The sequence below is a fragment of the Bombyx mandarina genome, chromosome 15 (genome assembly GCF_030267445.1).
Source record: "Bombyx mandarina strain Sakado chromosome 15, ASM3026744v2".
Taxonomy (NCBI): Eukaryota; Metazoa; Arthropoda; class Insecta; order Lepidoptera; family Bombycidae; genus Bombyx; species Bombyx mandarina.
The window spans coordinates 5,180,806-5,201,847 of NC_143221.1; the positions used below are offsets into that span (position 1 = coordinate 5,180,806).

The window sequence follows — 21,042 nt, forward strand, 5'->3', positions numbered from 1 at the left end:
ATAAAATAGTAATGTTAAACTTTTATAATTTAAATTAAATTTTTAAAAACTTTTAAAATTTTACTCATTTTTAAATATGGAGTGGACGCTTAAAGAAGACCGTGTTGCAGTTATTACGTTGCATCGTTGCGGTTACGCGCCAATTCAAATTTTTAACATACTGAAAAATTTTAATATAACCAAAATATTCGTTTATCGTACCATCAAACGATACAATGAAGGCTCTAGTGTAGATGACAGGTCAAGAAGTGGTCGCCCTCGGTCTGTTAGGACTCTAGCAGTGATAAAAGCTGTGAAGGCGCGAATTCAAAGAAATCCCAAACGTAAACAGAAACTGTTGGCCCTTCAGATGGGGTTAAGCAGAACCACGGTGAAAAGGGTGTTAAATGAAGATTTAGGGCTTCGGGCATATCGAAGAAAAACAGGACATCGTTTGAATGCTCGTCTAATGGACCTGAGACTGAAGAGATGCCGCGCTTTGTTGAAGCGGTACGCGGGAAAAAAATATCGGGAAATTCTTTTTTCGGATGAAAAAATTTTTACCGTAGAAGAGAGCTACAACAAACAAAATGATAAGGTGTACGCACACAGTAGTGAAGAAGCGAGCAACCGTATTCCGCGTGTCCAACGAGGTCATGTTCCATCCTCGCTCATGGTATGGTTGGGAGTTTCTTATTGGGGCTTAACAGAGGTACATTTTTGTGAGAAAGGTGTAAAAACGAATGCAGTTGTGTATCAAAATACAGTCCTGATGAACCTTGTGGAACCTGTTTCTCATACCATGTTCAATAACAGGCACTGGGTATTCCAACAAGATTCGGCGCCAGCTCATAGAGCGAAGAGCACACAAGACTGGCTGGCGGCGCGTGAAATCGACTTCATCCGGCACGAAGACTGGCCCTCCTCCAGTCCAGATTTGAATCCGTTAGATTACAAGATATGGCAACACTTGGAGGAAAAGGCGTGCTCAAAGCCTCATCCCAATTTGGAGTCACTCAAGACATCCTTGATTAAGGCAGCCGCCGATATTGACATGGACCTCGTTCGTGCTGCGATAGACGACTGGCCGCGCAGATTGAAGGCCTGTATTCAAAATCACGGAGGTCATTTTGAATAAGCTTTAGTGTCATAAGAATCTATGTTTTGTTAAGTTCATTTTGGTATATGAATGGTTACATAATGAATAAACTTGTTTCAATTATTTTACATTAAACATGTGACAGAATTTATGACCTGACTAGGTATATATAAATAATCTGAATCTCGGAAACGGCTCCAACGATTTTCATAAAATATAGTATACAGGGGATTTCGGGGGCGATAAATCGATCTAGCTACGATTTATTTTCAGAAAATGTTTTTTAATTCGTGTTTTCAATAATGAACTTTATCGATAATCAACTTTATGACTCTTCCGGACATCTATTGGCAAATAATAAAACTATTTTTCGTAATTGCAGAGAGCAACTAACTGCTTTAAAGACACAACAAAAGGGTGTTATCAAAAAAAAAAACCGAGCAAAGCTCGGTCGTCATCTAGTTAATTATTAGGCTAGAGAGAGAGAGAGAGAGAGAGAGAGAGAATACACTTTGTTGCACACCAAAACACAATTTACATTCAAAAACAAGGTTAGGTAGGTTAATAAACTAAAAATCACTTTGTTTTATTTATAGACATAATATTAAAATATGAACTATCTAGTTTCAGTCATATGTATACATACGGTGGTTAGACGAATTCAAAAAATTGAAGATTGAAAGAAGACTGTTTCAAGGAACGACCGATATTTCGATGTGATATAGGAGATACAACTCTTTCTCTATCTTCTAATACTACCTTCTATTATTTTTTTAAATGTTAATTGTGAATAGAATGACAATTGAAGCAAATATAATTCTTGACACTTGACTTCGCATACAAGTTTATTTATTTATTTAATTACAGAGTTCTGATAAACATGTCTTTTTAGCTTTTTAAAATGTACGAGATTTTTATTTCGTGCCTATATTGTATTTGAACTGTTCTACGATATCTTTTTTTTTATTGTCCTTGTAGGCAGACGAGCATACGGCCCACCTGATGATGAGTGGTTACAGTTGCCCATGGACTTCAGCAATACCAGGGCCAGAGCCAACCTGCCGCTTACCGTAAGTATTCTCCACAAGCCTCGTTTGAAGAAGGACATTTTATAGCGCTCGGGAAACACCGTAGAGGAGAGCTCAGTCCAAAGCCGGATGGTATGTGGCAAAAAAGATCTCTGGAAGCGCACTGTGGATGAACGAAGTGTTCTAGGTAGTATGGATGAACTCTACTCCTTACCTTAAAGTTGTCGGAATGATCTTGACATTTTAAAGTTGTCGGAATGATCTTGACATTTATGCTTGTTTATTCAGCACCTATATTTCTCAAATGATCTATAAAGGGAACATTTTAGTAGTAGTAGTAGTAGTAGTAATAATCGTTCCGCGATTTTAATAATATAATAACTAAATAAATGTTACACATGGAAACACTGTATGACAAAAATAAAATGTCCCAACAGCATTAAGAGGTTGTTCACCCAATATTTGGGCATCGCCCTTCGCTCTTCAGGGACTATCTGTCAAAGGACACGATCTTATGTTTTTAGTTTCTCGATATTAACGTGGCAAGAGCTCGTAAGCCGAACTGAGAGATGCCACCTGTCAAACACTTGTCGTGACAATTAAGCGTTGTTTGGACTTGTAGCGCGTCTGCTACGTGTTATCTTAATTCGTCCGTAGCTTTTATATCCTTTGACGTGTAATCTATACTGCTTAGTTGGAGATTTTATTTTTTCGTCCTTTGAGCTGTATCGCTGCTAGATTCTTTAAAAATTTGTTAAGAATAAATGTAACGATTTACAGGAAGATTGAATTTTAAGTGTATTTTGGCAGTTTAACTGTAACGTGCTTTAAATGTATGTTGTGTAGTTTATGATTGAGTCATTTTTATATTTAAATAGTAAGTGGTAAAATATATATAAATTACTACTCCAATAATTATTATTATCGCGTACGAGTATAACCACCTGGTTGCGATGGTTTAGAATTGATATTTTTATTTTCTGAAGATAGCAACACTTTTGGTTCGCAAATCCTGCCCCATACCTCTCCCGCACATTACCTACCGACGCGTGGCGACATCGACTCAAGAAGAAAAATGTAATGGCTGAACTATCTATTATCATTCTTAATAGCAAGAAGTAACGAGCCCACCTGAACCTGTTATGACTACCACAAAGTATTAAACATCGTTATCTAGGACCAAATCCATATGAAATTGGACTACTTTCCCGGGACAACTGGTCTAGGATTAGTGAATGTGCTCTCCGATAAGTGTATTTTACTCTCTGCAGCAAATTACAGTGTATGTCTAAAAGGTCTCTTGTCCTCCTTACCATATACCTAACCAATATGAAATTAGTTGTGATGCCCAGCATGTCGAAGTTTTTGCAGGTGTGGGGAGATTGGGGAAGGAATAAGGGGAAGATCTTCTACCGAGCGGGTGATATTGCTCGGTAGACCGACGGTCCGAATGTTTTTTTTTCCTACCTACGCTGAGAGCCTTGAGAGGCTATATCAGCGTAACCTTAACTAGTAGGTGAGCTCACGGGGCTCAATCTGACGACGTTGTTAACATGAACCCTAGCAAGAGCCGTGCTTCGCAGAATCTACCACCGGATCGGAAACGCAACTCACTGAGAAGATCCGGCAAGAATCTCAGTGGGCTGTACCTGAGGGTTGAATGTTGTTCTTCGGAATTTGTATATATGCGCTTTATCTTGAAAATTTCGTAAGCGAGATTCAGGCATCTGTCAAATATCTTACGTTGTATGATGGCTACCCGCCACACAGCTAATAATATCCGGTTGAGGTACTATAAATTTTTTTAACAGATTGCGATACAGATTGAGAGGTTCTCGGGTAAAAGAATCCGTTCTCCAGGGCTTTCACGTGTAATTGTTTCGATGGTTTTTGCTAGAACGAATCTGCTTTTGATAGAACCCCGCTTTAATTCAGAAGGCAGTTTAAAGTTTATTAGGGTTGTCAAAAATCGTCTTGGCGCTTTTCATGACCAATTTCACTAGCGCTATTTTACTGTCTTGTAAACCAATATGCCTCGACTAGCAAGTCGTTGCTGTCCATCTTATTTAGAATCATCATGCATTTTGAAGTATACAGCTCTACGGCTACAACTACCTTATCCCAAAATGCATTAAGTACTTGTACATATATCGTCTGACTACATAGATTTTATTTATGTCATTTTAGTATGAGTTCAATGTTCGGTATGTTTGTTTTTTATTTACTCGTATGTACTGCCATGTACTTTTTTTTTCTTTATTGCTAAGATGGGTAGATGAGCTCACGGCCAGCCTGGTTACGGGAGCCCATAGACATCAACATCGTAAATGCCGCCACCCACTTTGAGACGTGAGTACTAAGTAACTGATTTCAGTACAATGGCTGCCCCATCCTTCCAACCGAAATGAATTACTACTTCACGGTGGTACCTACCCGTGTAGACAGATTTACAAGACACTCTACCACCTACTAACCAAATAACCCGAACCCATAGATATCACAGCGTAAATACCACCTTGAGAGAAAATGTAGAGGTCTCGATTTCTTTGCATAACAACTGGTCGACTCTTCAAATCCGAATACATTATTGCTACGCGATCGAAATAGACTGGACGGAAGTACACACCCGTGTGGGTTACAATACGCCCTACCAACGCCCTTTTAACAGTAGGTAGCGGCTTGGCTCTGCCCCTGGCATTGCTGAAGTCCATGGGCGACGGTAACCACTCACCATCAGGTGGGCCGTATGCTCGTCTGCATAAAAGGACAATAAAAAAAATAATACCACCAGTAAACTAGTGTATACCGCATCATTTTTATTTAATTAAATAACATCAGAGTGCGTAAGTTAAAACTACTCAGTAAGAAGGCAAACCATAAAACGAATCGCAAATGTTAAAGCGAACGTTAACAAGTGCACGAGTTTGTACAGCTGAAAACTCATCCTGTTGATTTTGTAGATTCTTGTTAATAGACCATTGTTAGAAACTGAAGATATATTCTATCTATTTTTGTCGCTGTGGTATGGATCCGCAGTACGTCAACGGCAGTCTATTCAGCGTTATCATGCGGTGCGTTCAACTTTTCAATTTAAATACAATCAATAACCCGACTGAAGTGTGTGTGTGTGTGTGCGTATGTGTGTGTTTTTTTAAATACACCTAATTTGTAAAAAAACCACCTCATCTTTTTTTTTCCTACCTATGCTGATAGCCTTGAGAGGCTATTTCAGTTTCGCCCTAACGTGTGTAGGTGAGCTCACGGGGCTCAAACCGGAGATAACGTTGCTAACACTGACCCTAGCAAGAGCAGTGCTTCGCAGAATCTACCACCGGATCGGAAACGCGACCCACTGTGAAGATCCGGCGAGAAACTCAGTGGGCTGTGTCTATGGGTTAATTCGCTCGTCGAGCCCTTCGTCGCAAGCGACGGTTTCGACGAGGACGGTGACCGGCTCGTCTTTTAAATGAAATTTGAATTGATCAGGAACCGACACGCGAACCTGACGACATGCGTTATTTTTTCCTACCTAATCGTTCGTAGCCTAAGGGGCTATTCCGGCTTCACACGAATCAGTAGGTGAGTTCAGGGGCTCAATCCGAAAGAATTTCTAACGCTGGCCCTAGTATAAGACGACACGCGTCGCATTCAAAAAGCGAACGAAAATAACAAATTCTATACGAGCATGGTGTAGATGAACATTTCGATAACGTTATCCGCTTCATAAGCGTTGCATAATATCGCAATTCACAAAACAAAGCACAAACTCGGGCGCACCGTACACAAACACGTGCGCACACATGCCCGAGATAAGAGCACGGTCAACGACCTCCCGAGGACTAGCGGCTGAAATCTTTTATAGTCCCCGAAGGTAAGATGTTTTTAAAAATAAACGAACGATACTTAACATAAATCAATTATGTTCGGATAGTGCTTAGCTGTGGATCTATTGGAAGATGAATCAGAAGGAATAGTTTGTCTATTATTAATCTAATTTAAGACGTAATAAATAGGTTTTCAGCTACAGCTCGATATCGTGATATCGATATTACAATGGGATTTAATATTTGTTCTAGTGCATTTTTAAATGGCGACAAAAAAAAAGTAAATTGATTAGCTGAACCGTATGTTATTATTGATTATTCAATAAAAACATTTTCAATTCTCAACAAAAAAATTAAGTTAGTGTTATTCATTCGGATTTTGATCAGTTGATCGATGAATAAAAATGCATTTAAATTTATTCATAAGTACATTTAGTACTTACTATGTCTTTATATTTATTTTCAATTTTTTTATCGTTCGTGTTACATGAAAACTGTAAAGTATTCGGAAAGCTGCAAATAATAAACGCGAGATTAAAACGTGAAAACCAGTTTTAATTACGTATAAGATTCGGGAAAACCGAAGAAATTTACGTAACTTACGTAAGTTTACTCGCGTTCGCGTTAAAAAACAGCTTAAAGAACGACAGATTTGACATCAGCCGGAATATCATTGGAAACCGAGAACACATAGACAATGGCGCCTGGTTATTGTTTAGAATAGCTACAGCTCTGGCGGAACAGCGACCTGGTCTTGAATGGAGTGAAAGTGCCTTCGGATACTTCCTGGCACGTGGAAAGTGAACGTTCATGAGCGCCTAGACTCGGTCCTGGCGCATAGCCGCAAAACATTTTACGTACAGAACGCTTAGTTGTTGAATACATTACACATTTGTTTAAAGTGTTACAAATAAAATTTAAAACAAATAAATTGTTACAAATAAATTATGGCTAACTATACGATTTAATTAACTTCATATCTTCATATCATCCCACAATTTCATGATAATTATAGATTTTCCAATAGTACTCCAATAGTACTAGAATCTGCATAGAGTCTCAATTTAATGATAATAAATAATATAATAACTTGACAAAAAAAAGAATTGACAAGTAGAGATAAAAAAGGTACAGAGCTGTTTTTTTTTTCTTTGTAATTAATACAGAAATTCTTGCTGTATGCGTCTGAGCTAACGCCAACGTCCGATAGATAGCATCTCACGTTTGTTGTTAATGAAAAGAAAGTCACTTGTAAAAATTTGCATGTAAATGGACACAACTATAATGAAATTCACAATTTAAAAATAAACTAAACGAAGGCATACTTGTTGAAAAGAGAGTTGGCAGTGAATTTATTTTGTTAGAACTTTTTTGTATGATTGAAAGATTACTGGTGGCCCGAAGGCCTTTCCAGTTTCACCAGGACAGGTAGGTGGGCGAGCAAAGGCTCAGCTAGGAGGGGTGGGATTTGCTAACAACTGTCCGAGCGCCTCCGAAGGAGACCTAACAACTCAAGAGCAATTGCTTCGCGAATGAATCTACTACCGGATCGGAATCGCGACCTGCTGAGAAGATCCGGCGAGAAACTCAGCGGGCTGATGCATGGGTTAGGTTGTTAGAACTGCAAACAGTGAGATTGCTTGAATTAATGCTACTGGAACTAGTCATACTAAAGCGATTAACAGAATTGAAGTTCATTAACGTTAATGACATGTCATCGGTACAGTAAAACTGACACTTCGTTATAAATCTTTATTAAAATTGTCTCAATAAATTAAAAAACAAGTAGGTAACACTAGTTTGCTATCGGCTTATAATCATTTTGAATGATATTTAGATCTAATTCATATGATTACGGTTAGCCATTTGTTACCAGAATCAGTAGAGGTTAGACCAACAGAATTCAACAATTGGAAGTAGCTACGAATTCATTGCTGTCAATCGGTTTTGCATCCACATTTGTGGTAGATTCACTTGATTGATCGTTTCCGGAACAATGCATGAGATGTTAAATATTAAGATAGATTCGCCGTCGAGTATGAATGAGTAGAATTATTCAGGTGATGGATGACCGAGGGCGTTCAACCCAAAACGTGGGTCTACGACCGGCCGAGTTTCACACAGCTGATCGCGCCGACCTGCGTCACCCTGCACGATGGAAGCTAATAAATATTTTGAAATTTTCAGACACCGTTACTCATTTAAAATTTATAGAAATCACGTTCGTATTGATACGAATTTTTTAAAGTCACGTTTCCACAGAAGATCTCTTTCTGATTAGAAATGCCTGCACGGCAGATATGACTGGTGCCAGATTTATAGGCACTTGTTCATATTTCTTGAAGCCATAGTGAAATGATAGGTGTCAGTGGCATTAAAAAAACGTCATAATTGTCAAAATATGGCTGCTACGCATATTTTTTTCTAAATTGTGGTTTTATCAAGAGTATTTCTATTTATTTCTTTATTACTACTATTCGTCATTGCCAAATACAGTCGAGATAATGGTACATCAAAACTATGGACCTGACACAAGTCATGAGGAACGCGCCCACCGGCGGCTCCAGATCATCTACGCACGGAAAACTAAGGAAAGACAAGTATTCATGCAAGAGCTTAAAGAAATAAGACAAAAGAATGACAAGCGTATGCTCAAGAAAGTTAGAGATTCAATTGGACCAATTTGGTATCAGGTTTTGAGCGTTCCGCAGAGAAGTGCTTTAGATACTTTAGAGTTTTCAATTTATCAGGACATTTTAGAAGGGCGTCCCATAAGAACGGCTAGAGTCATGAAAGAGCTAGGTTTATACCCACGTCCAAACATTATAAACTTAATGAACTGTGTATATTTAGGGCGGAATGATCCAAAAGAGATGCTAGCACAACTATTCCTTATGACCTACGGCCATCCTATCGATGGGAAACGAGCTGTCTACAATCTGAATGCCCGGCTCATGTTGTCTGGTATACTATATTTAGGTCTAGATAATCTCATACAATTGCTCCGTGAAAGATTCAAACCTGATCCAAGTCATAAAAAACCGGTCAATAAGCCGAAGGCTAAAATCGAACCTCCATTGAAATCACCGTATCTTCAAAAAATGATAGCTGTTCTTTATGAGCCTCCTAAAAGGAAGCCGAAGCGTCCACCTCCTTTGCCTAACTTAAATGATCTCAATGAGCCCTACGAAGAAGAGCCACCGGTGCCTAAGCCACCTCCCCCTCCGCCGCCACCACCACCACCAAAAAAAAGGCTAGCGCGATCGTTTTGTGACAAAATTGCTGGAATCATGAGAATTGAGCCTCACACATCCGTGACGGCAGTTAGCTTGAAAACAGTGGCTCGTACTAGTCATCGTAAGCTTCGGGGTTCAAAACTATCTGTTACTGAAGTTAAAAAGACCTATGGCATGAGTGGGGTTGGTAAAAGAAAAGGTGGCCGAAGAAGAAAACCCGTAGCGCCATCTACAGGCATGTGGAACACACAATACGTGATCAGCGGGGTTTGTTACATACGTGGAAAATCAGTTTTTGTGATTAGTACAGTTTCCGTGCTGCCTTCAACAGGGGATCTCATTCACGGTGGACACAAATACATGGGCGATCAATGCGTCAACATACATTGTGGTTTCCGCGGGCGACCACCACCACCGAAACCTGATCCTTGCGATTGCGTTAAGAAATGGCACGATACAGTGATCCAATATGTAAAAAGAACAAAATGCTATTGCGGTCATCACTATGATTATGGTAACGAGGGAGCTTTTCTACCTGAAGAATTACCATTTTTCGAAAAGCCTACACGGAAATCGCCTTTCGTTTTTAATTATGACACAATTTATGACTTAGATGAAAAACGACTCCTCGTTCGCAAGGAATTCAAAAAACTTTGGGACACAGATAGCGTGCTTCATGTTGATGACGGTACTTTGAAAGCTATCAAAGATAAAAAGAAGAAAAAGTTAAAAAGGTCATCTACTACATGTTTGGGTGAATCTCCGAAGCCGGAAGATTACTTGAAATGCGCTCTGCGGCTGATGAAAAAAGTAAATGTCGCTGCAAGATTACCAGACATACATCTAGTTCCAGAGCTTAAGGAATGGATGAGGAGACGTATTTATGGTCCATTAAAGGGATACCAAATAACAGAAACACTGCGCAAAAGCGAATTCTATTGGCAGCTGTTCCGTATGTTCGCTATGAAAGGATACGATCACGTTTCTCCTCCGAGAGATGCCATTTTCGGTGGTAATACAAATTGGATGCACAAGCGAGAATTACAACAACAATTCGACAAATACACTGAGAAATTTAAGTTACAAATGTATCGGTCTCACGCTTACGGTACCAATCTCATGTGGCCGTCGATGTGTCAGGCTCAATTCCCAGATAAAAAGTTTCGCGAAATATACTTTTCATATTTGTTTAAACGCATTGAAGACTTACAACTGATACGTCCATACAGTTCGAAAGAAGCTGCAGAACGCAAAGATATGTTGGCTCGTAGGCGGTATTGTTGTGTGCCTGCAGGTATCGAAGCTAAAGATTGAAGATGTTTTTTTAGCCTGAGAACTTTTACTAACATCTTTTTTTACTGAATAAAGCTATTCTGTTATATTACAGTTTTAAATCGGCTTCCCTGCGTCAGTCTCTCAAGCGACCCTTGGTGGAGCGCACACTGTATTGCACGCTTTACTCAGATACTACCTTGTTCTCATTGAGGGGCCCGAGGCTTCTTTGTTGAACATTCTGCTAACCAGTTTCTAACTCGTTTAGCCGAATTCAGAGTGGTGGTCGAAGCTCCACTTGGGCTATCTCTAGGCCTGGTCGTCGGATGACCACAGAGTGTCGAAGACTGCTCGATTTCGAAACGTCAGTGTCAGAGAGCGACGTCCGCTATGACACTTTTTCCCTTTCATTTCCAGTCGCCAAGAGCGACGCATCGATTTCATATTTCTGTTATATTCAATCTTTAATTTGTCACGTAAAGACTAATAAATATCTCAAAAGCAATAAATGTAGTAAACGTTTACCACAACGCAACAAAGAGTCTAGTCTTATAATTTAACTTATTGAAATGAAATGCTTCACCCATTCGCTTCACGTCCATGAGAGACGGTAACCACTCACCACTAGGTGGGCCGTATGTATTTTTATAATGCAGCAAAAATGTATCTTTGTTTGCTTTGCTTGGTTGATTTGCCAAAAACTACTTGAGCGTCCCTTCTCATCACATCACTTCATCAGCCGATAGCAGCCTACTGCTAGACATAGGCCTCTCTAATTGCACGCCACTGAGCATGATCCTCGGCTTTTCTCACTCAGCATTTGTCAACCACCCTGCATAGATCGTCAGTCCAACAAGCCTGAGGGCATCCTCCACTACGTTTGCAAATTCGCGGTCTCCACTCAAGAACACATTTACCCCAAAGGTTAAGGTCGGTTGTCCTGGTAATACGGCCATCCCATTGCCACTTCAGCTTACTATTCCGCTGTGCTATGTTGATAGCTTTGGTTCTCTGTCGGATCACATCATTCTGGATTCGATCCTTCAGAGAAACTCAAAGCATCGCCCTCTTCATAGCGACTTAAAACTTTTGTACCAGCCAAACCGTGATTTTGGATCCGTATGTCACGACAGGCAGGATGCACTGATTGAAGACTTTCGTCTTTAGAATCTGGGGCATAGACGACGGTGTCGAACTGTTTGGCTAATTATTTAATATTAGGTGGGCTGTGAGCCTACGCGGAAATTCAAAGAAATTTAAATAAACTCAATTTCCTTAAATTTTTGCTATAAACTTTTTTATGAGGATAGCGTGGCATCTTTACACCTGTATCTAACCCATAGACACAGCCGAGTTTCTCGCCGGATCTTCTCAGTGGGTTATGATTCCGATCCGGTCGTAGATTCTGCGAAATACTGTTCTTGCTCGGACTAGGATTAGGAAATTCTTTCAGGTTGAACCTGTGATTTCTACTAGCCGAAGCTCGAAAAACCCTTAGACTACCAGCGAATAGGTAGGGAATTTATTAAAAAAATACATGAAATGAAACACCATACTACAATTCATAATTTAATATTACAAGTACAGAGATACCTGTGCGTGTATTCTGTACATCGTTATGGCTTAAAATTAAAAATTTCACTGAATAACAACTAGGTTGCAGAATGTGTGAGTTGCGATCAATTGAAGACCCTCAAAGGTAAAAATATTTCATACATTTTAAACTCGATTCCAAAAAATTCACAATACTCCAAGGGTATTAAAAATAAATTTAGTATTCTTACAACGTTATACACTTACAAGCCAAATTGTATTATTATACAATACTTAATATTAATTACAAAATTTTATTATGTTTAAAAAGAACATTGGTTTCTGAATAGCGGCATGTCTAGTCTGTTGTCGCTACTAAATTATTTGTAATATTAAGTCTAAGGGATATTCAATCGTCTTTGGTATCATTGTTACGAAAAACAAAACAAATTGTCGACACGTGACGCGAACAGAACCCAGCTGTGAATACTGATGCAACGAACGTTTGTAACTTTAAAGCATTTTTTCAATTAAAACTAAAGAAACAATAACTAAAATAATTACAGAACGAGTTAAAGTCGTAAACGATAACAGTTTGGCGAATATTAAAACATAATCGAATTAAAAAATAATAATAATAATTGAAACACGTATGTACGATCGAAGTCCGTCAAAAATTTATATAATATGTAATCTCAATACATCGAAATTAGTAACATAAAGTTTTACTTAAATAAGAAATATTAGTTACTGTTTTATATTTTTTTAATATAAATTTGTGCGCGATATATAAGGTTACGAAACTGTAAAATGCATAATACAACATGGATTTCTTTTTTGACATTAAAAAATCATTTACATTTAAATACTAAATTTGCACTGTACTGTTAAATAGATGAGGGTAATGTCAACAATTAAATGTGTTAGTCAAAGTTTGATTAAAGATAATTCGTTTTGTTTACATAGTTTTTTTGTTTAACAGTTAAAAACTTTTTTATTTATTTATTTACACTCGACCCTGTTATTACCATTTACTATGCAAGCTAGCAATAGGTAGATCGTGTCTTATTTTGTACACTAGCTTTAAACAAGTATATATTTTTAATAATAAATAAATATTTATTTAATCGAATCAACCTGTCCGCAATTAGTTACGAGCTTATTATAAATGCTTTGAAGTTAAAAAAGATAAGCGCACACTACTTTAAATATTTGGGACAGTATTGCCAGATGTAAAAATACTAAATGGACTAAGATATAATTTTTTCTTTATCCTTGAACTATTTCTAGGTAATAACAGGGCTATTGTTGTGTAATGAGAGAAATCAGGAGATAATTATATTTGCAGTTCTTGATGAGAGTGCTGTGTGTGGGAAGGCGGGTGCGAGTTGTTATGTGTGGGATGTGTGGTGGGAGTGTGGGGGGCTCTTTGTTGTAAGTGAACAAGAGCCGAGAGAAGCCTGGTGTTGGCCTCGTCGAGAGCTGCGATACGGTGCTCTTGTGCTTCGATCACTCGTTGCTTGTGGGATAGTGCGGCGGCCATCTTGCGTTGTTCCCTCCTCAATTCTTCCTCGACACAGATTAACCTAAAAAAATATTTTTTAATTCAGAATAAATAAAAGCGAATATAAATCAAAAATCATAATAATACATAGTAGTAAATAATAAACAGTGTAGAAGATTATCAAATCTGAAATTATGAGTACTGTAACGAGTTTTAGAAATCTTCACTATAATGCAAGAAAAATCAAAACCTTTTGAAAAATCAATTTTCCTAACCGCAAATCGAACCTTCAAGTTCGGTTTATGAAAGTGGCAACATAGAATAGCGGTCCAAATGAGTAAGTAGTTCGATCTAGAAGTGGCAAATGCACAAAATGTGCGAGACACAATAATAATAAAAAGTCCGATTTTGTAATCGTCGATCGTCAGATATTTTTTTGAATGATAATATTAAGTAAAATAAGAAATTAAAATCCAATAACCTTGAAATTATAGCCTTCATTTTAGCATCGGTGTGATCTTGACCTGGTTCGGTTGGTCCCAACCTCCCTCGTAGTAATTCAACGGAACATTTCAGTCTTTCGATTTCTCGTTCATACTGAAAATTAGTTAAATTCGCCATTAATACACTTTCATACGAAGTTAAAAAAAATTACATAGTTCGTTATGTTTCGGAATGTCTTATGATTATTTTTTACTACATTCTAGTAGATGTGCTTAAGCACATTTGGAAGTCACACGTCTAGATGTAAGTATTATTTGTATGTAAATAACTCAATGACTACAAAGAAGTATGACTTCTCACGCACACAGTGCAAACACAGTTATTTAATTATAGACCCTCAGACCAATAGCCGTAGACAACTTACCTGTTCAATGGTCCTGTGATGTTTGTTCATCCGGCGTCGGCCGGTGGTGCTGTACAACGTCTCCTCGATCTCATCAGAGCTGTCGGTCAGCTCTCGCGCCGACTCCAGACTAAGTCGTCTCTGCAGTTTCTCTCGACCGGCGACTTCCCGTTCGGTTCTGACCAGCGCCCGCTCGCTCGCCTCGCTCGACTGAGACTCGCGACTGAATATCCCCTGCGAAGGTGACTCCCTTCGTTCTCGAACCCCATAATAATCTTGTTGTCTTTCGAGATCCTCGTTCAGCCTGCTGCCGGATACCTTAGCTCCGGAATAAGTCCGATCGAGCGGATAGTTCGATTCGGTTATTGCACTTTCCGTCATTGTATATTTCTCTGGAGAATTTTTCGTGTTCTCCATATTGAACAAGGCCTTCTGAGATCTCGATATCTGTAACCTGTACATTTCCTTGTTGACTTCTTCGACGTTCGATTCCGATCTGCTCATCGGGTAGCCGGAGTCGGTCGAGATGTGGTGAGGTTTGCTCTCGTACAACGAGTCTCCTCTTTGCCCGAAATGTTTCAGGTTCAACTGGTTTTGATTCGTGGAATAAGAGAGCATCGGGTTGGTTCTGGGCATGCGCGTCTTGCTGTGTTTCCGCAGGCTGGGCGAGTTGCTCGACGACTCGTCGTCCCTGATTCTCGGTGAGTGACTATGATTACTTCTCTGGTATAAATCTTCGTAATTACAATTATCTCTGGTTAATTTTCGGTGGGTATTGTTGCGGTTCTGTTGGTCATAGTTCCTGCCGTCCTCGTTGAAGTTAGCGGAACCCTCCTCCGAGTTGGTTTCCACGTTGTCTGTGCTCAAGCCCTCCTCATCGATCGATGAACTGGATGAGCCGCAAGGGCAACGCTTTGAGTTTCTGTTATCGTTTGTCTTTTTCTCTTGCGGTTGACGGCCGTCCTCCATGTTGTATACCGGGTTAGTGAACACCAGCGGCGCCATCTTTGTGTTGACGTTGGCGTTTGCGTGTGCGTTGTTGTCGGCCGTTGTGAAGTTCTGTATCCCGTATTTCTGAATGTCGTATTCGATCTTCTGTTGCACTGGGCTCTTCGGGTAAAACTTTTCATTTTTACTGTCGTAGTACTGCCGGTCTCTCTGCTTTTGGTAGTTGAGCTGTGAATACCGGCTCATGGGCTGGCCGCCGTTTTCGAAGGTCTGATGTTGGTGAGTCGGGTTCTCGACCGGACTGGAGCTCTGGCTGTACGTGGCGATGCTCTGGTAGCCGGAGCTGGCCACGTTGGAGAGGCCGCTGATCGATACGTTCGAGCCGTTGTTCGCGTAGTTCGTTTTGTTTCCGTTCACAATGTTGTTATTCGTTTTAGATTGGGCCAAGTTCTTTTTGTTCATGATCAGTTTATCTTCGGCTAGATCTTCGTCGGCGTAATTCAGCAAATCGGAGAGTTCGTCTAAAGTGGCCGTCTCCTTTATGACGTTCGGTCTCTCGTTCGAGCTGTAGTTGTGATTGATGCTGTCACCGCTGGGCGATCTCTCCGTGTTGTAGTTCGCGTTATGATAATGTTGGGCGTAGTTGTTCGGTTTGTACCGTTCCTGGATCCTCCTCTCTAGGCTTTCGTTGACGCCGTTGCTGATACCTTTAGCGTACTGATCCGAGCCGAAGCCGATCTGGACGACCTTCAAATTGACGCAGTGCTCCTGGTTGTTGTACTGAGAGCTGTATCGATCGGGGTTCACGTTCGCGTTAGAGGTGTTACTTCCGTATCCGTTTCTCGGTAACGTTGCCGAGCGCAAATTGAAGCTCGGTGATTTCGAGACGGCGACATACGGTCCTTTGGGCTTCGTTTCGTCGGCGTTCGACTTTGAGGGGCTCACGTTAAACTGGACAACGTTTCTGTTCGTGAGCGGCGAGCTGTGCGCGAAGTTGTTAGTGAGCTGCACGTTCGGCGGCGGCTCTGGGTTCGCTGGTAACGTTGCGGTATTGCACGTTGGGTCGTTGAACCTGAAACAATCATATATTATATTTTCTATTCTATTTTATCGTCCACTGCGGATATAGGCCACAAATATCGGTTCTGCGCTATCATACGACACCAGCATCCAGCTGTACCCCGCGAAACTCAATAGGTCGTCGGTCCGTCTTACGGGAGGCCTACCCACGCTACGTCTTATATTGCACTAGTGAAACTCGGTCCTGCTCTATTATAACTGTTGATCATTGTATGAGAAACATTGATTACGTGAGAGTACGCGCCACTGAGTGTACCATAGACTATAACAGAAACTTTCCCTGGGTTGCCAACAACAAATATAGCAAGTTCGATCGCAATCGGATTCGTGAATGGTTTAGAAATTTATAGAGGATATTTATAATTACATATACAGTGATTTTTATTTATATAAATTAAGATTAGATTTAATTAGACTATTGTATGATGTTATTAGTGATGTTATTTTTTCCTTAATGACACAAAAAAAAAATCATTTACAAAAATGGTATTTAACTGTTTTGACTTTTCATATTTATACATAGCAATTTTATCTAGTTGGTTTGGAATTAAAAAAAGATGGATATTTAATGTAAGTCCAAATTTAAGATTATATTTAAGATTATATTTAACTTACCTAAATATGTTGTCAGTGACTTGCTGTGTAATCGAAATATCGTTGTTCACCAGCCTCTTACTTAGTTCGTCTAATATATCATTTAGTGGATCCAGTTCCTGAAAATACCAGAACAACTTAAATATAACTTCAAATTAAATAAAAAACATATTCCTTTTCAACTGTTCTTTTTTTAAATGGGGCACGTACCACAACTCCGTTTCTTCTGATCATGAACCGATTATCTATACTATTATAATTATCTATACTAATATTATAAAGAGGAAAGATTTGTTTGTTTGTTTGTTTCGAATAGGCTCCGAAACTACTGGACCGATTTGGAAAATTCTTTTTCCATTAGATGCCGACATTGTCCCTGATGAACATAGGCTACTTTTTTTAATTTTTATTTTATTTTATTTTTTTGGTTTCATGTGTGTTTTAATGTTTCCGAAGCGAAGCGAGGGCGGGTCGCTAGTAATATATAAATCTACAGTGGTTTTTACGGTTATTCCGTTATAACTACTGAATCATGCATCCGATTGACTTGGAACTTGGTATCCATGTAGAAAATACATGTACTTAATGTATAGGCTAATATTTATATGAGTGTTGAACTCCCTACATCAGTTGCGGGGGCGTTAATGATGAGAATCTTTGTGGGGGTGAGAAATAATAATGTTAATTTTAAATTCCCAGCGAAGCGGACGGGTACAGCTAGTGTTTTATAAATTTAGTTTAAATGACCTCATCTTGGCTGTAATAAGTTTGAAGCTAAAATACAAAAGATTAAAATACTAACCTGAATTTTAGCGGCTGGCAACTTCGGCAAGCTGTCAACGAGCAGCCCGTGCAGTGTTGCCAGTTGTTTGCCCAAGTCGACATGAGGCGCCCATTCCGGGTCAGGCTCCACGGAGGCGTCTCCGCGCGGACCCTCGCCCGGGAGGGAGCCTTGGGAAGACGACGAATTTCTGTTGCTGCCTTCTTGTGGCTGAGTTGGGATCTGCTGCTCAGGTGCTGGTGGACGGGACTGTGGAATAAAGTCAAAACTGTGTGAATCTAGATTGTCATAATAGGAAAATATTCAAATAAAATGCGTTTCGGTTTGAAGGGTGGGGCAGACGTTGTAGCAACTATACCCGAGACCTTAGAAATTATATCTCAAGGTGGAAGGCGCATAGATGATACGTTATAGATGTCTATGGGCTCCAGTAACCACTTAACACCAGGTGGTCTGTGAGTTCGTCCACCCATATAAGCAATAAAAAAATAAATAAAAATGTGATAATAATATTCTTTGTGTTTTTGATATATCCAAAAAATTCCACATAAAATATAGGTAGTATATGTTACCGTAGTTTAGCAACTTATTCAGTTCCCATCCCAGTGAATGTAAGAAAATGCCGCGTCCATTTTTTTTTGCTTCGTTATATAAATAAATATATGTCGCATTTAAAATATCTCCGGAAGACTTCGAAATACAGGCACAGATGGTAGCGAACAAGCACGTATATTTTAGTATTATCTTACGGAAATAGTCCTAAGGAAGGCTTTCATATTAGGCGCCTCTTGTTCGAGGAAGTCGTTAAGGAACTCCATGAAGGCCTCCTTCCCCTGGAACCGCGTGAAGTTCGCCAACGTCTGCAGCGTCTTCGCGACCAACGTCAAGTTACGTGCCGCGCGCTCGTTCGGGTATTCTACGACACCACAAAAAAAATGAAGAATTTGATGATAGCTCCATGTATTTTAGATCTAGGTACACGATTTCACATCATACACACATCACAAGATTGCTCCCCACTATTTGCCACGATCGAACACTCAGGTTTTTCGGATATATCATGCGATTTCCAAGGCAGGCGCAAAGGAAGTCGTCGTGGCCTAAAGGATAAAACGTCCGGTGCATTCGTATGTAGCGATGCACCGGTGTTCGAATCCCGCAGGCGGGTACCAATTTTTCTAATGAAATACGTACTCAACAAATGTTCACGATTCTCTTCCACGGTGAAGGAATAACATCGTGTAATAAAAATCAAACCCGCAAAATTATAATTTGCATAATCACTGGTGGTAGGACCTCTTGGGAGTCCGCACAGGTAGGTGCCACCACCCTGCCTATTTCCGCCGTGAAGCAGTAATGCGTTTCGGTTCGAAGGGTGGGGCAGCCGTTGTAACTGTACTGAGACCTTAGAACTTATATCTCAAGATGGGTGGCGCATTTACGTTGTAGATGTCTATGGGCTCCAGTAACCACTTAGCATCAGGTGGGCTGTGAGCTCGTCCATCCATCTAAGGAAAAGAAAAAAAAACATGGTTTGGAAAATCTTTTCACTCTTGGTCAAGCAGAGGGGAAACGCCAAAGGCAGGTAAGTACAAGATGGTCGGACAATATAATGAGGATAGTTGAAGGCAGCACCCAAGGAGCGGTCCATCTTGCTACGGACCGATCTTCATGGAAATACTAACGTGGTCGCGATCTTCAGTAATGAATGTATTTTTTTTATTGCTTAGGATGGACGGGATGATGGGTGGACGATCTCACAGCCCATCTGGTATTAAGTGGTTACTGGAGCCCATAGACATTTACAACGTAAATGCGCCACCTTGAGATCAACGGCTGCCCCACCCTTCAAACCGAAACGCATTACTGCTTGACGGCAGAAATAGGCAAGGTGGTGGTACCTACCCGTGCGGACTCACAAGAGGTCCTACCACCAGTAATGAATGTTGAATGCCATCGTCAAAATCTCGAGATATCATGATGTTCATCGCAACCGAATCCATCCATCGGTCGCTTCCATTATCATGATTGTCATTTGCTGCAGAAATATATGAATTAAATACAAAAAATTACCGTGAGTAATTCCAAAGAGGCTGGGAGACAATATAGCTGGACATAGGAAGCGAAGGAATATGGACGCGCTGATCAGGTTGTCAGAGATGTCTTCTCGTCCCATCGAAGTCAATCTGAAATAAGTTTTTAATGTCATCACGAGAGAAACGCTTGAAAGGGAACTTGAATTTTTTTTTATCGAATATTTAGATTTCGTCTAATTCTAAATCACTAAGATTACGTCCGGTGCATTCGTGTGTAGCGATGCACCGGTGCTCGAATCCCGCAGGCGGGTACCAATTTTTCTAATGAAATACGTACTCAACAAATGTTCACGATTGACTTCCACGGTGAAGGAATAACATCGTGTAATAAAAATCAAACCCGCAAAATTATAATTTGCGTAATCACTGGTGGTAGGACCTCTTGGGAGTCCGCACGGATAGGTACCACCACCTCACCTATTTCCGCCGTGAAGCAGTAATGCGTTTCGGTTCGAAGGGTGGGGTAGCCGTTGTAACTATACTGAGACCTTAGAACTTATATCTCAAGGTGGGTGGCGTATTTAAGTTGAAGATTTCTATGGGCTCCAGTAACCACTTAACACCAGGTGGGCTGTGAGCTCGTCCACCGATCTAAGCAATAAAAAAAAAAAGATTAGAAAATAGGTTGTTATAGAATTAATTTGAAAACTAAATTTTTTTACATCATACGCTCATCTTTAACCTTTTAAGCATTCGTATGTGGTTCAGGGTTCACATCACCGAATTTTTAATGTGTCCCTACTGTGAAACGATAAGGCCGGCACACGTATTCCCCATATCTATTTGGGCCACTTAGCATCCGTGCATTTCGCTTCGACAACTGTTGTTAAATAGATCTTCTTTCTAGATACTTCGATTGTGATTTGTGACGAGAGTAAGAAGCTATTAACCTTTCTCGGAAGGTAGCGAAACAGTCCCTCAGTGGTGGTGGGAAGTGTGGCGCTGATGACGCAATAGATCTCCAGGCAAGCGTTACGGCGTCTCTCAGAGCCGTCTGTTGTCTGCGGAGCGCTGCGCTGCTGCTCGTCCGGAGGGGATCCACTTCGCACTCCACAGCTGCGGGACCGGCCGCCGCGGCCACCGCCTCGCCTAGTGTATCCTGGGGGAAATCGAATGTGATCAATGAGGCCATCGGGGTAATATGCCCTCTGTGATACTTTAATGAATCAATACAATGTGGAAATAGAAACATAAAGTAGGATATCCATGATCTCAAAACTC

General features: G+C 40.2%; 2 protein-coding genes across 18 annotated transcripts in view; one reads left to right on the forward strand and one right to left on the reverse strand.

The window, feature by feature from the left end:
- Nucleotides 1-8,067: 8,067 nt before the first annotated feature.
- Nucleotides 8,068-10,486, forward strand: LOC114245455 (uncharacterized). Its single transcript, XM_028177628.2, has one exon. The coding sequence runs from the start codon at nucleotides 8,435-8,437 to the stop codon at nucleotides 10,478-10,480; it is 2,046 nt and encodes a 681-aa protein (XP_028033429.2). The 5' UTR covers nucleotides 8,068-8,434; the 3' UTR covers nucleotides 10,481-10,486.
- A 1,508-nt stretch (nucleotides 10,487-11,994) lies between these two features.
- Nucleotides 11,995-21,042, reverse strand: part of raskol (Ras GTPase-activating protein raskol) — a 202,919-nt gene continuing 193,871 nt past the window's right edge. For all 17 annotated transcript variants that reach the window (XM_028177620.2, XM_089732879.1, XM_089732878.1 and 14 more), the window contains 8 exons: nucleotides 20,712-20,920; nucleotides 19,799-19,911; nucleotides 18,475-18,641; nucleotides 17,747-17,974; nucleotides 16,966-17,063; nucleotides 14,344-16,342; nucleotides 13,957-14,072; nucleotides 11,995-13,557 (listed from right to left, as the gene is read on the reverse strand). In XM_028177620.2, the coding sequence (XP_028033421.2) occupies nucleotides 13,308-13,557; nucleotides 13,957-14,072; nucleotides 14,344-16,342; nucleotides 16,966-17,063; nucleotides 17,747-17,974; nucleotides 18,475-18,641; nucleotides 19,799-19,911; nucleotides 20,712-20,920 (3,180 nt within the window). In that variant the 3' untranslated portion in view covers nucleotides 11,995-13,307. The remainder of the gene's footprint in view (nucleotides 13,558-13,956; nucleotides 14,073-14,343; nucleotides 16,343-16,965; nucleotides 17,064-17,746; nucleotides 17,975-18,474; nucleotides 18,642-19,798; nucleotides 19,912-20,711; nucleotides 20,921-21,042) is intronic.

Coding starts and splice junctions, on each gene's coding strand:
- LOC114245455 (XM_028177628.2), top strand. CDS start 8,435: ATGGTACATCAAAACTATGGACCTGACACAAGTCATGAGGAACGCGCC.